Source organism: Ciona intestinalis, chromosome 5 (genome assembly GCF_000224145.3).
Source record: "Ciona intestinalis chromosome 5, KH, whole genome shotgun sequence".
Taxonomy (NCBI): Eukaryota; Metazoa; Chordata; class Ascidiacea; order Phlebobranchia; family Cionidae; genus Ciona; species Ciona intestinalis.
This window is the reverse complement of record NC_020170.2, coordinates 1,837,034-1,851,417: the sequence shown is the minus strand read 5'-3', so window position 1 is coordinate 1,851,417 and position 14,384 is coordinate 1,837,034. Positions and strand designations below refer to the sequence as shown.

Genomic DNA, 14,384 nt, shown 5'->3' with positions numbered 1-14,384 from the left:
AAAGTGTGCACATAGATTCATACAGTTCCCTTTGTTCTTGTTGTCTTTGTTTGCAACAACCGTTTCCGCATTACTAAAACCTCGTGCCTACTCAAATCAAAGCACTACATATTGATAGACTTTGAAACGAATGTTTAGATTTTAAACCGCGAACAATTAGCAAAAATTCACCATTTAATTCTGACATTTTTATCAAGAGCGGGACTTTTCTCTATTGCAACTTGCCAATTGCCGACACATTTTTTAATTTGACCGATTCAATTATCGAAATTTGTTGTTCTTGCAGTACTATAAAAAAAACTGACGATAGCTTATATTTGGCAAAGAATATAATCTACTCCCTTCCACAAGTAAGAAGGGGATCGGACGCTTTTTTAATTCCATATTTTCTCATCCCGTTTGGTAGTAAACAAACAACATTCAGAGAATATAAAACCGTATTTCTACGACTCCCACGGACCGTCGTTAATTGTTTAAAACACGATGAGGATATTTAGATCTGTGCTAAAAGTGTCCCATCTTACCCAACAGTACTATATGGTGTTTATTAAAAAAATGTTTCAGTTTCGATTATTCATATAATGTGGTATAAGAGAAGTGGTTTCAGTGCGTCCCGCTTTAATTGTAATAGTTTAAACTGTTGTCCAGCAAATCAAAGTTTTATATTTATTTTCTTTTTATTAGAGATGTGGGTGGAGAGTTAATATTCTACTTTTTTATTTATATTTTCGCTGTACATAAGCAGAGCACAGAATAAACAGAACCATATCGATTGTTGAGTTACTAACGGGTTCCTGGGGCGTAAGGTTGACTTTGCTCGTGAACATTGTAACCATTGAAAACTGGTTAATTAGGTGATTTTAAACACCATGATTTTTTTATTTAAGTCGGTATATAAACATGTTTATTTGCATGTACCGACTCTGGTTTATATAACAATTCTTAGTTAAAATAGTATTTCAAATGCAATCGATTAACTAGGGTACATTTTGGGTTAAGCGTCTTTGAGCAAACGGAAAAGCTTTTACAGAAACATTTTTATCTGTGGATTCTGGTACCCGCAATTTTAGAGTTGGCTCTCTTGTTTTGTTTATTTTTTACCCTTTCTATGTTTTTGTGACGTCATATGTTATTAATTTTTCGAGAACTCTACAATAAAGAATTCTCGGTCAAGTAAGTGAAAGTTATTTTGATTTAGAAATGTAGATATTGAAACCTAGAATGTAATAACAGACACCCAAACTTGTAATGACGTTATTAGGAAATATAAACATACAAAATTTAAAGTTAGATTTGTTTTCAAAATAACGCCTTTCGGGTATTTTCTAAACAAAAGGAAAATTGAATGTAAACGCTAACGCATAAGTTTAGGCAAATCCCGTCCGTCTTACAAAACTATAGGTGCTAGTGAAGAATCTCCCCCCCCCCACACCTTATTTGCTAACCACTAACCCCTAGGTTAGGTGTTGATGGTTAGAGGGCTAGTGGTTTTGTGGTTATAGGGGTTAGGAAATAAGGTGGGGGGAAGACTCTTCACTAGCACCTTAAAATGTTAAATATAAAACGTACATGTTATTCTTAATTGAGTTTTTTTTATTTTTTTGCTTATTTCACTGTTTGTATAACATGTAATAATATTGCTATTAGTTTAGCTCTACTAGTTAAATAGGATAAATATGCATGACATATGAAAGTGCTAGTAAAAAATCCATATAGTTTAGATGCATATATATTTACCTTGAATTTTTTTTAGGTGATATAAGTATAGATTTAACTGCGTTCTGTCTATTGTTTGTTTAACTTAACGATCACCATGGGGAAGTCGTATAATAACTACATGTGTAAGAAGGATTTCCATCCTTCATCAAGAGACAACATTAAGAGGGTGTGGATGAGACAACAGAAGCTGGAGCATGATCAGAAGAGGCAGGAAGAGATGATGGAGCAATATAGAAAGGAGCAAGATATGCATGAGACAAGAGTTCTTATGGGGGATAGTAAAGCAAAGGTCGGACTTAGTTTCATGTACGATGCACCTCCTGGGTTAAAAGCTAAAGAAAAGGAAGAAGGTGAAAAGGATTACAAGTTTGAATGGCAGAGAAATGCACCAAGAGAATCATGGATGAAAGGAGATAAAGCATCACTACAGGATCAGCCTTTTGGAGTTTGCGTTCGAAATGTGAGGTGCATTAAATGCCATCAATGGGGTCATATTAACACTGACAGAGACTGCCCGCTGTATAATAAAACCTCTTCTTTTGATCCAAGTGTGAGTGTCAAAACTAGCAACCATAAGGGTGAGACATCTGACACACTTTCGCTCAAGCCTCATGTTATGAAAGCAAAGGTGAATGAAAAATTGGCGAATCAACAAATTATTAAAGATGAGAGCGAAGATTCTGAAGTTGCTTTCCTAAAGAATCTTACCGATAAACAGAAGAAAAAACTTCTACGACGTTTGAACAGACTGGATGATGATGGCAAGAAAAAAAGTAAAAGTGATAAGTCAAAAAAGAAGAAACATAAGAAAAGAAAAGATTAAAAGAACGAGTTAAACAAAACAGTGTCAATAATGATGTGACAGACTTTCAAACAAAATCAAACGCTTCAGTGTCTAGATAATATTTTAGTTACCACAACTGATATAGAAAACCTAAGTGATAGTACAAGGAATACTGCTTTCACGAGCAGTAGAGGTGTAAAAAGTTGCTTTTTAACCAAATATTAAGTTGTGATTTGATTTTATAAAAATTACAAATAGTATAGCATCCAGAAAAAAAAGAAAAATTTACTACTGATTTTTAATGTAAAAATGTACAATCCCATGCCCAGTATATTATGATAATGTGTGAAAGTTAAAACTTGTGTAGGATACTTGGTGGTAATATTCAATACAGACACTAATATTGATTTCCAATACTTTGGTCGATCTTCTGTTACGAAAGTTATTAGTATCTGTCATGTTAGAAGTGGCTTTAAAGCAGTTTTACTTTTTATAATTAGTCTTTGCCTGTTTTTTTTTATATGGTACATGAATAATTTATGTATTTGTGAAACAGGGACATGATATTTTGAAAGGATAAAATTCGATCAGTTTTTGTTTTGTTTTTAATGTGTAAAGCGCCATGTCTGGTCGTATTAAATAAGCTTAAAATCTTTTTGTTTTTGTTAATTATTGGCAGTAGTCAGTAACACTTTACTTCGTTTTATTGAAACACTTGTCCGTTTAAAAACTATTAAATTAAACATTATGTTTTTCATGTAGATACACTTTATTTGAGTAGCAGAACCTGTTAAGCGTGGTGGGAATTTCTACTTTGATTATTTGGAAGTGGAAAAACAAACTATGAACTAGGCCAGGTTAAGTAAAGATTGCTTTGTAAGCATGGCTACAAGGAATGGGAAAGTCTATTCCTCCCAAAGATATAGCCAACTTATATTGGTTGGATTTTTCCAACTTCGAGTACATGGTTCACTGTGTGATGTAACATTGACAGCAGAAGGAAAGTCATTCAAGGCTCATAGAGGGCTGCTGGCATCCGCTTCTGATTACTTCCGAGGTATGAATGATTGAGTTATTAATACACTTTTCTTGTTTGACCTACCAGCTTACCAATGTGTTACATTTTAAATTTGGTGTGGAAATCAATTACATTTACATCATTCCTAATATTATGTTTTGGTCAAACAGACCAATTTAATCCCCAATTAACATCCCCCTTATTTATATAGAACCAATTAGAATTATATTTGAATATGAGACTAATGAGATGTATATTGGATGAACTATCAAATATCAAATATGTACCTCTTATATATACACTAGTGTCTTTGTTTAACTCGGCTTCCGTTTGTCACATATTTTACACCAAATGGTCCCTTTAAAGATAGCTTACTCTTTGTGTGTACACTTTGCCTTTTTTTGTTATATTGTATCTTATATATCATATCTGTTGCATTTTGTGATATATATCTGTCATCTGTTATGTTGTGTGTACAGTAGGTGCCTATGGTGTAAAATCTACCTGTTACATTCTAATTACCAATTGCATTATTATTCTAATGCTTTTGTTGTATTTAAGTAAGGTTGCTTAGGAATTTAACCAATAATCTGCTATATAAGGTATATGGCAATCATACTATAACATTATACCTATGTATATTGTATATGTGTGAAGGTGAAGCACTACACAATCCATGTTAGGGACCTGTGGCTGAGAGGTAGACCATATTGGCCCATTACTGTCTAATAGTAACTCTGATTGGAAACTTTCAAATTGTTTAATTAGTTATTATGTAAACATTATTTTTCAGTAAAAAAATAATTCATGACAGTGTCATGTCTTGATTTTAAATTCTAATATAAAATATACTTTCAAATTTTACAATAGGCCAATTGGTATATAATATATTATATATGTGGTATATACTTTGTTATTTGTAATATTATTTTCAGCCATGTTTACTTCTGAGATGAAAGAAAGTTTCAGTGAAGACATAGAGTTACATGGAGTGTCGTCCACTGGGTTGGAGCAAGTTTTAAGATTCATATACTCCGGTGAAATTGTTTTATCACTTGAAAACATTCATGACATATTGGCTGCTGCATCCCATTTGCAAGTCACTGCAATTATGGACTTTTGTAATGTAAGTTATGAATTATCACCTATTTCTTTAACCCAAAGTTCGCTATAAAATTTAGTCTAATCTATATTTTAAGATTAGTTATTATTTTTTATAAAGTATTTGTGCTCTCATTGAGTTGTTTAAATGCAAATTCTCTGAATAAAACAAACACAATACACACACACATATATATATATTTATATATATATATATATATATATATATATATTATAAACTGTGTTTGACCTAAACCTGTTCTGCTAATCAAATTACATGTCATATTGCCATGATGTTCTTTTTCTCTATTTCATTAAAGGCAAAACGCAAAATGCATTTGTCGCCTGTCGGGTAAGGTTTTAACCTGTTTCCTGAGACAATAAAACACTTTGTATTCTAGCTTTAATCCAGGTAAATTACAGTAATACAGTCAGTCACTCAATCAGTATCATTAAAAATTGTATACCATTTCAGGAGTTCCTTATATCTGAAGTAACACTTGAAAATTGTGTTGATATCGGCCATATTGCCAACGCATACAATCTTGAAGCTGTTGATCATCATGTTAACGTGTATATGTTGCAAAACTTTAATCTTGTCAGTGACTTCAACAAAGTTCCATTTGATCGTCTCACATTTCTATTATCAAGTAACACATTAAAGGTTTGTACCTAACATATGCTTGCTATATTGTCAAGTTTGTATAACCTATTATTGGTTAATTGATCTTAAACTTATACGTGTTTTATTTTTTTTTTAATTGCAAATATTTTTTGATAAATATAAACAATTTATTCCACTAATTAAAATCAACAAGTGGCATCTACCCCCCAGTAATAATGGTTCTTCTAAAAAAGAAACTTCTCAAGGCATAATCAATAAAACCTGAAATTATTAATATTAGTAGGTTTTGCCCCCAAATGATTTTGGTTGTGTTGTGAGTATGCTATTTTTGAGTCAGTACTTAGTGCAAATAACACTAAAAGTGTATCTGATATGGTTTTATTAGAGGTTATGGTTCAAACTGACTCATGGTGAAGATGTAGTCATAAAATTAAACTGTCTTGTTTTTGATGTGTCTGTTTCCAAAATATAATACCTTATATACAAACATGAAAGACCATCAAATTATTTTTTACAAAGAGTTTATGTAAATAAAATACCTTACCTTAGATTTGATTTTATCAGAGTTAAAAATAAACAAAATTATTGATACGTAAAAGTAGCAATATGTCTTTCCCCATTAATGTTGGATTTATAATTTGTCCACTGGTAAAGTTATTGTCAAAACCTGGTGATATTTATTGTTTACCTTGATCTAACAGGGCTGCAGTGAACTTCAACTATTCAACGCAGCAAAACGTTGGATCGAAGGAGATGTTGACAATCGTATGAAACACGCTGCTGCTCTCATGGAAAATATTCGATTCCCTCTGGTTAACCCAACCGATCTGATAACACATATCCAGGTATCCTAAATAAATGTGTGCAGTAGCGCAGCAAGGGGGGGTTAAGGTGTGGCGATCCCCCTTTTAAACCAAAAAAAAAAATTAAAAAAAAAATATTTTTGAAAAATTTTTTTTTTAAAGTAAATATGTGTGTTTGTGTTTAAATAACTTAGCCAATTAATTTCGGTTTACCATTGAAACCATTCCTTTTTTTGAGAATTGAATATATAAATAATTAATTTGCTTACAAAGTTACAATCTTACATTTGTCATGTTGTGATCTGGCGTAGAGTATTTTAAAACAAAATAAGAAGCTCTTCCCTAGTTTTTAGTGGCTAGTATGTACAAATTGTCCCTTTTAAAATAAAACCTATGGCTATGACTACGGGGTTTTGAGTTGTCGTAAAAACAAATATTGTTTTTTATAATATATTTCCTCCTGTTTGTATGACTCAAGACACACATAAAGCTGTTTGAGTAATTGTATGTGTAATTATTTGAGACATCGACTTTTACAATTTAATTTAGTGTCCCTTTAATTAGTGCATATTCACTATGTTTACTATGTCCGCTATATCCACAATATTCACTATGTGCGTCTGCTATGACCACAATAATAACTACATAGTGGACATAGCAGACATGGCGAATATTGTGGACATAGCGGACTAATTAAATGGACTGTATAACTTATGCATTTATTTTTCAAACAGACAGTTGATTTCATGCGAACAGACAACGCATGTATGAGGTTACTGCTTGAAGCTTCAAACTATCAGATGGTGCCTTACATGCAACCAATACTACAAACACCACGTACAAGTATCCGGAGCGATGCAACCCATCTTGTCACCCTTGGTATTTATTCAGAATTTTATGTTTTTCATGAATTAAAACTTGGGACATAGTTTCTAAACAGGCGTCCAAAAATCTGCCTGAGGGTTGGAGAAATCTATATTGTTTCTGCTGCTGGTCTTGTTTTTTTTAGTGGCTTTGTTTGTTTAGTGGGGTATTGTTGCAGGGGTAAATAAATTTATGTTTTAAAAATAATAGGTTGTTTTGATAATGGAAAATTGGCCATATGTGTTGAGCGTATCTGAAATTTGGCCACACACCATGAAAGGTTGAGAAACACTGGTTTAGAAGTAAACATCCAAAATAAAGCACATTATTAAAACAGATGTTTAAAGAGGCTATAATTAGTGTGATGTCTCTGTTTATTTTCTTTATGCATTCACCTTTTTAAGTTCATTGATTTTTTTTCCTTAATATTACTTTTATTTAAATTTTTGCAATATTTTAAAACTATTACTTCTCAAAGGGGGTGTGTTACGTCATCAACTGGATGTGTCAAAGGATCTTCGTGTTTATGATGAAAAATCGAAACGTTGGATCAATCTCGCTCCCATGGAAAACTCAAGGTAAGATTGAATGACATCATATTGAACATATTTTGTGTATTATTATTGTTCTGTATGGGTGAGATCCTACAGCTATTTTAAGCCTGAGAGATTTATAGGCAAGCTCATGGCATGCGTATTATCCTAATTCCCAACCAATTTTTGGATTAAAAGTATGTATATTATCCGTTATTTCTTGAGATTTCTTGGCTAGAATATGCCTGTTATATCCAAGGATTTGGGCTAGTGCATATTATTCTAACACCCAAGAAGCCAAGATGCTGCCAAGTCAACTCTGGCCTAAACACTATGCTCCCACGGCATGCCTTGCTGTTTGATCTTAAGCATATAAAATAAAAACAGTTTGTATTCGCTTATATATAGAAAGTTATTGCAGAAAATATCATCAATTTCAATTTTTAACAGGTAAAAAAAATTTTTTTTTAAAACAGATAAAATAAAAAAATCAATTTTTTATAACAGATACCAGCATGGTATTGCTGTGATTGGAAACTTTCTATTTGTGGTTGGTGGGCAGAGTAATTATGACACGAAAGGTAAAACAGCGGTGGATACCGTGTTCCGATACGACCCGAGGTATAACAAGTGGATACGTGTCAGATCACTTAATGAGAAACGGACATTTTTCCACCTCAGGTTTGTGATATGGCTTCATTAACATGATATTCTATTTATTTGGGTAAGGACCCTGTTTGTTGAGGACAGGTGTGTATACAAGGGGGGGGGTCATGGGGTCTGGACCGGTGACCCCATTGAATATTATTAAAAATGTTGTTTTTGACCCCATTGAATATAATTAAAAATGTTGTTTTTTTTTGTAAAATTAAAATCCCTCCTCCTAAAAATAGTAAAGCAGGCATATATTTGTAGTGTGAAACCAATCTTACCCGGTTCCTATTATGTGCATAAGTGAGTTATTATTTATGTTAGTCAGGGTATGTTTTATCGAGCACTTTATATTTATAGCCCTCCCCCCCTTTTTAAATTCCGGGATACATCCCTGGTTAAGGACCTAGGATTTAGACTAGATTTGGCCCATTACCCTAACACCCAGGCTGCTATAAATCAACCAAGCGTGTCACAGAATGATTTTTATTCCTACATATTTATCTAAATACTCTCACTTGCTGTTTATTAAATCGTTGACTAAGCAGAAACACCCAAGTGATGATCTAAAATAAAGCTAAAAAACGTTTTATTGTATAAAAAATGGCCCTGTTGTATGAATATTAAAGGGTGTGTTAGGCTTGTTTTTTTTAATGAGCCTAATAAAAGCATTTAAAATTATCATTAACTTTAATATCATCATGAACAAAGTGGGCTCCAACCACCAAGTAATCCCCGGTTACGTCACTGCCCAAACAATGTCATCGATTCTGTAGGAAACCTGATAGTCAGCTTATAAATAGCAGGGAATTTCCTTCGTTAGCAGATACAGTATACAGTGTACTTGCACAATACACAGTATACACTACACTAGCATGTTAGTCCTAAGGAATGTAAATACCAATGTATTAACAATGTTCTGTGTTATACCAGAATAACGAATTGATTTTCCAAACTTAATTAACAATACCATTAGTTTCACTGTATAGACTCTAAAATAATGTTATCAATTTTTTTGTTTAGAAACATATATATTTGTTTTTCTAAACAATTTATTTTTTTAATCTCAATGTTAAAATACAGTACACATGTTAATTTCCATTGTTTGTAACATTCTTTACATGGAGGCTTGATTGGTCGATTGCATGAGGGATTCCACAAATTCTTTAGTTTAAAAATAAACCAGTTGCTTGTGGGTTGAATATGTGAGTGATAACACATATATACAAAGAATAATTTGCTACAATATATGAAGCTTTTTGACTCATTATTAGTTTCATATATGGCTTATCTAAGTCACATATTATTGCAGTATGTAATTAAATGCAACAATTCCCAACGCACTGAGTATCACAACGTAGAATATTTACAGTGTAGACTGTGAAGGGATTCTTGAACAAAAAAATTGATCAGAGTTTAAATAAAAAAATATAATTGTATCACATTTCAATTAGGTAAAACACCTCTAACTGTTTATTTTGAAATTCCATGTTTTGCAGTTTTTTTAATAAAATGTTTTTTTATTATCTTATAAAAATATAGGATTTTGTTCCATAATTTGCCAATTCCTTATAACATGTCCTTTATAATGATTTCAGTGCAATTGAGGGGAAGTTATATGCTGTGGGGGGACGCAATGCAGCTGGTGAACTATCCACAGTAGAGTGCTACAACCCACAACACAATGAATGGGTGTTTGTAGAGAAAATGCAAGAACCTCACTATGGTCACGCTGGTATGTATGTTGTAGAATTATCATGTTGTTCATATTGTGAGGTGGGGAAAGCTGGGACACTTTTTTCTCTTTTTTCTCCTCTCATTTGGTAGTAAACAAAGAACATTCTAAGAATTATGAAACCGTATCCTTACTACTCTCATAGACAGTTGTTGATTGTTTAAACCTGATCGGGATATTTGGTTATTATGTGCTAAGGTCTCCCATCTTCCCCTACTGTACTATATTTTTAAGAAAAATAAAGAAATCAAGAAAAAACGAATAAGCTTTGCCAATACTCATTACAGTTTACTATTATTTACTTAAAGCCGGGACTGTAATTTCAATTTTAACATGAAATTTAATTTGAGATTTTAACTTTAATTTTATTTTATTAATAATGTTTAAACACTCACAGGCACTGTGTACAACGGGCAGATGTTTATTTCTGGTGGAATAACTCACGACTCGTTCCAGAAAAAACTTCTATGTTACAATCCCACCACTGATAAGTGGGAACAGAGGTCTGTGGTTGATACAGATTAAAGTTATTGTAATTATTTTTAAATTAAATCTGTTTCTTTATTATTTAAACAAAGTTTTAGTGCAAACAAAGTTTTTTAAAGACTAATTTTAAAGGTTGAACAGTCAACACATTTAACCTGTTGTAAAAGCAATATTATTTACTGAAATTATGGTGTACGTATGAGATGGGGAACCTATGACTTACATGTAAAGTGTGGCTTTGGCTTGAACATGTTTACCAAGATATTTCTGGAAATCCAGTTGTTTTTGAGAGATTTGGTTTTTGAGAAAAACATTTATAGTAGGGTGGGGGAGGATAGAACACCTTTTCGTTCTTATTTCTCTTCCCATTTGGTAGTAAGCAATAAACATTTAAAGAATTATAAAACCCTATCCTCATGACTCCCATAGACCATTGTTAATTGTTTAAAACAGGAGCAAGATATTTAAATATCATGTACTAAAGGTGTCCCATCTTCCCCCACATTACTCTATTATGTGTCTCATGAAATACAGTTAAAATATGTAGCATTCACTCGAAGCAAATTTCTGAATTTAAACTAAGTCTTGTTTCAACCCAGGAGCCCAATGTCCACTGTGCGTGGTTTACATTGCATGACAACAGTACGTGATCGGTTGTATGTCATTGGGGGCAATCATTTCAAAGGTAAATTATTATATATATAACTATTATTTTGTAAGCTAATTAAATAATACCTGAACTACTACCTGTGTTTAATAATATGTGTCAACATTTTTTTATTTAGTTGAATTTTTCATTTAGTTGATATACGGACATATGACAGATCTAAAATCATTGGGCTGAAAACCAATCTATACTGATTTTTTGTCGCCTTTAAAAATTGATCAATTTTTGGACTATTTTTTCATTGTTAGGTCACATGATCGGGCGCTGTGTATAATATAAGCTGATGATTTCCAAACCATAACGGTTAAAGGCACACCTATAGGCTATACCCATTTCCTAGTAAAGTTGCAGGATTTGCACCTTTAAATTCATGGAAAGATATACTTTTACTTTGTTTAATTCGGTATCTGAAAAACCGTTTGAATTTCTATTTTAATTATAAATACACAGCTAAGTACTAAATTTCCCAAATCCATAACTTACTTTATATTTAATTATTTATATAACACAGGTACCACTGATTACGATGATGTGTTAGAATGTGAATTCTACACAACTGAAACTGACCAATGGTGTTGCGTGGCTCCCATGTTAACTGGACAAAGTGATGTTGGGATTGCTGTGTACGATGGCAAGGTTTATGTGACAGGTATGTTACAATTAGTGTCATAATTTATACGCCTTCTTTTTTAAATTAAGGTCGTTTTTATCTCTATGTGACAAAGTCCAATTACCCAATGTCAAAGTTACCACGTTTAAAACTTTTGAAGGGTGTTTTTTTATATTTTTTTGCATGGTTTATAATTTGTACACCGATTAGTTACCCACTGAGGAGAAGTTACTTTTAAGTGTCAAGTACACACACTGACAATCGTAGCAGCACCGGTCCTCCAACCCAGTATCCTCTGGTCACGTGGCAACCAAACACCTAATGATTATTCACTGTATATTTTTATCGTGATTTATTACATCAATTCATATTAACGGCATAATACTAAATACATAAATGTACAATACAGGACAATGAGCTAAATCTGGCCTAAATTCTAGGTCCTCATATTCACAGTATTTTTATTGTGACTTTTTTATCAATTAATATGCACAGCATAATATATAAGTATACAATATGGCCATAAGGGGTAATTTAGCCCAATCTAAATCCTAGGTCCTTGAGGACCTCACCAATACAAAAGAGTCAAAAGTAGCAGTATAGAATTCATAATCTTAATGTCAAACCTTTTAGGTGGTTACTCGTGGAACAACCGTTGCATGGTCGACATCGTACAATGTTACGACCCTGAAGAAAACAAGTGGATGAAAACCTTTTCCCTTCCTGCAGCATTGGGTGGTATTCGTGCTTGCACTCTCACAGTGTTGCCCAACTTTGCTAACAGCAATGCTCAATCATCCAGCTCATCAAGCATGCCAAAACATGAGCCGGACCCATCAGGTTTGTGGAAAAAACTACTGAAAATGTAATGTTGAGTTTCGAATGGTTAGGAATGTTGTGAGTTCTGTTTTTCTGGTGTGCTGAAAAGTCTAAGGCGATTGTATATGTATGCTTGTGCTGTGAGATCCCGTTAAGTGGGTAGGTGAGGGGTTTTCATCCTGGGGCTTCTTAATGGGTTGTGAATGGTTACATATATAGTACTTTGTGTAAAGTTAGTATACTCATTGCCACTTTTAAGTTTATTACGGCCCAAGTTTTGGAAGCCTTGAAATTAGTGTAATTAAGGGTTAATTATTCTTTACTAGCAATCATTTTCCCTGCTGATAAGATTGCATGTTGGCTAAGTCAAAGAGTAGAGTTGTTTTATCTTTAGAGTTGTTTTATAAGAGTAATGCTAATTTTTTGGGGGTTTTAGTACATAAAATCCGTCAAAAATCAAACTCGTAATTCTAACTTCTTACTCTATCCTAACATGGTAGAAAACGACAGTGGTTATAACATAGGTGTTTTGTTTCATACACTTCCTGCCAGCTTACGAGTTACTAATTATGTAACTTTGTGGGGGAATTTTATGTGTGGCTGATAAATTGGACAACCCGTTAGTGACCCCTGGGTTGGAGCAATTGCCGTTAAGTGTCTAGCCCAAGGACACATACGCCCACAATGGTAGCAACAACGAGCCTTGAACCCATTACTTCTGGGTTGGAGGCAGGTGCGCTAACCAACTGTGCTATGGCGCCAAAAATTATGTTGCAGTAGAAGCATTATTTATACTACCACATTGTTTTGCTATTCATGACTTTTCAAGTCACTTATATTACTTTAAATACACAGGAGACATGATGCTCTCTGTCGATCGGCCTGCTCCGTCTGCTCGACTGCCTAGGAGGCCACAGGCCCAAGCGGATGCTGACATTGGTGCACGACCGTTGCAAGACAGATAAACTGCTGACATACCGTTAAACTTATATTTAATTCTTCATATTCGTTACATCAGTGGAAATATTGTTGGCTTGAAATGTTCTTTTGTAATCATGATTTGAACTTTTAGTCCTTTTAAATCACTTTGGTTAATTATATGTAGAACATGGTATATCTGTGTAGTACGGTGGGGTAAGATGGGACGCGTTTCCATTATGTGGGGTAAGATGGGACATGTTTCCATTATGTCGGGTAAGATGGGACACGTTTGTTTGGGAGGTGTTCTATGGGGCAAGATAGGATACGTTCCCATTTTTATTATCCTGTTTAGTGGTAAACTAAAAGTATTTACAGAGTTCTATAACTATAATCATGCTACAATAAAAAAATGTTGATAATTTTTCAAAAATTGAATTTAGAAATTAAAAAAAAGTTCGATTTTATTTTACCCCACAGTACTATATGTGTATGTACTTAAATACTTGTGTAAATATACATCTCATAAGCGTTTAATCATTGCACTCTCATCCTTACTTACTTACATGGCAAATCTAAACATTCCTACCGCATGTACTGACCGTCGATGCTCATTCTTCTTTGATGCAAAAAAACGACGTTAAAAATCCTTAGCTGATTCGTGTAATTAAAACGGTCAGTTCATATTTTCTAGCCCTCATTTTTCCCTGCACGAAATATTGCATGTCTGGTCAAGTCAAATGCCCGTTACAAAAGTGTTAAAAAGTTTAGGATTTTTAATCTTTAGGGTTGTTTTATAAAAGCAATGCTTATTTTTTTCTGGTTTCAGCAAAAAATGCGTCAAATTATGTTGCGTTAGAAGCATTGTTAAAATCATCCACGTTGTTTTGGATTTTCCTGTGGTGTTATTTATGTTGACGCAATGTTTTGTGAAATTGTATAAAAAATGAAATACAAGTCTGCTTTAAAACAAACAACTCGTTATAATATTTTTAATGGCGAGTCAGGCATTTTTGTTTGCCACGAACAATTTTAGTTATTTGAGGACTAT

General features: G+C 33.2%; 2 protein-coding genes across 2 annotated transcripts; both read left to right on the top strand.

Annotated features, from left to right (window-relative positions):
* Positions 1-1,758: 1,758 nt before the first annotated feature.
* cir (CIR protein) lies at positions 1,759-3,266 on the top strand. Its single transcript, NM_001078200.1, is given in 1 exon segment — positions 1,759-3,266. A coding segment is annotated over 1 exon segment (729 nt). The 5' UTR covers positions 1,759-1,813; the 3' UTR covers positions 2,543-3,266.
* A 3-nt stretch (positions 3,267-3,269) lies between these two features.
* Positions 3,270-14,303, top strand: LOC104265717 (kelch-like protein 9). Its single transcript, XM_009860321.3, has 13 exons — positions 3,270-3,560; positions 4,457-4,647; positions 5,098-5,286; positions 5,949-6,092; positions 6,785-6,929; positions 7,393-7,492; positions 7,955-8,128; positions 9,697-9,833; positions 10,231-10,336; positions 10,919-11,004; positions 11,498-11,635; positions 12,230-12,436; positions 13,271-14,303. Exons 1-13 carry the CDS (start codon positions 3,386-3,388, stop codon positions 13,378-13,380), a joined length of 1,902 nt encoding a protein of 633 aa, XP_009858623.1. The 5' UTR covers positions 3,270-3,385; the 3' UTR covers positions 13,381-14,303.
* Positions 14,304-14,384: the final 81 nt, after the last annotated feature.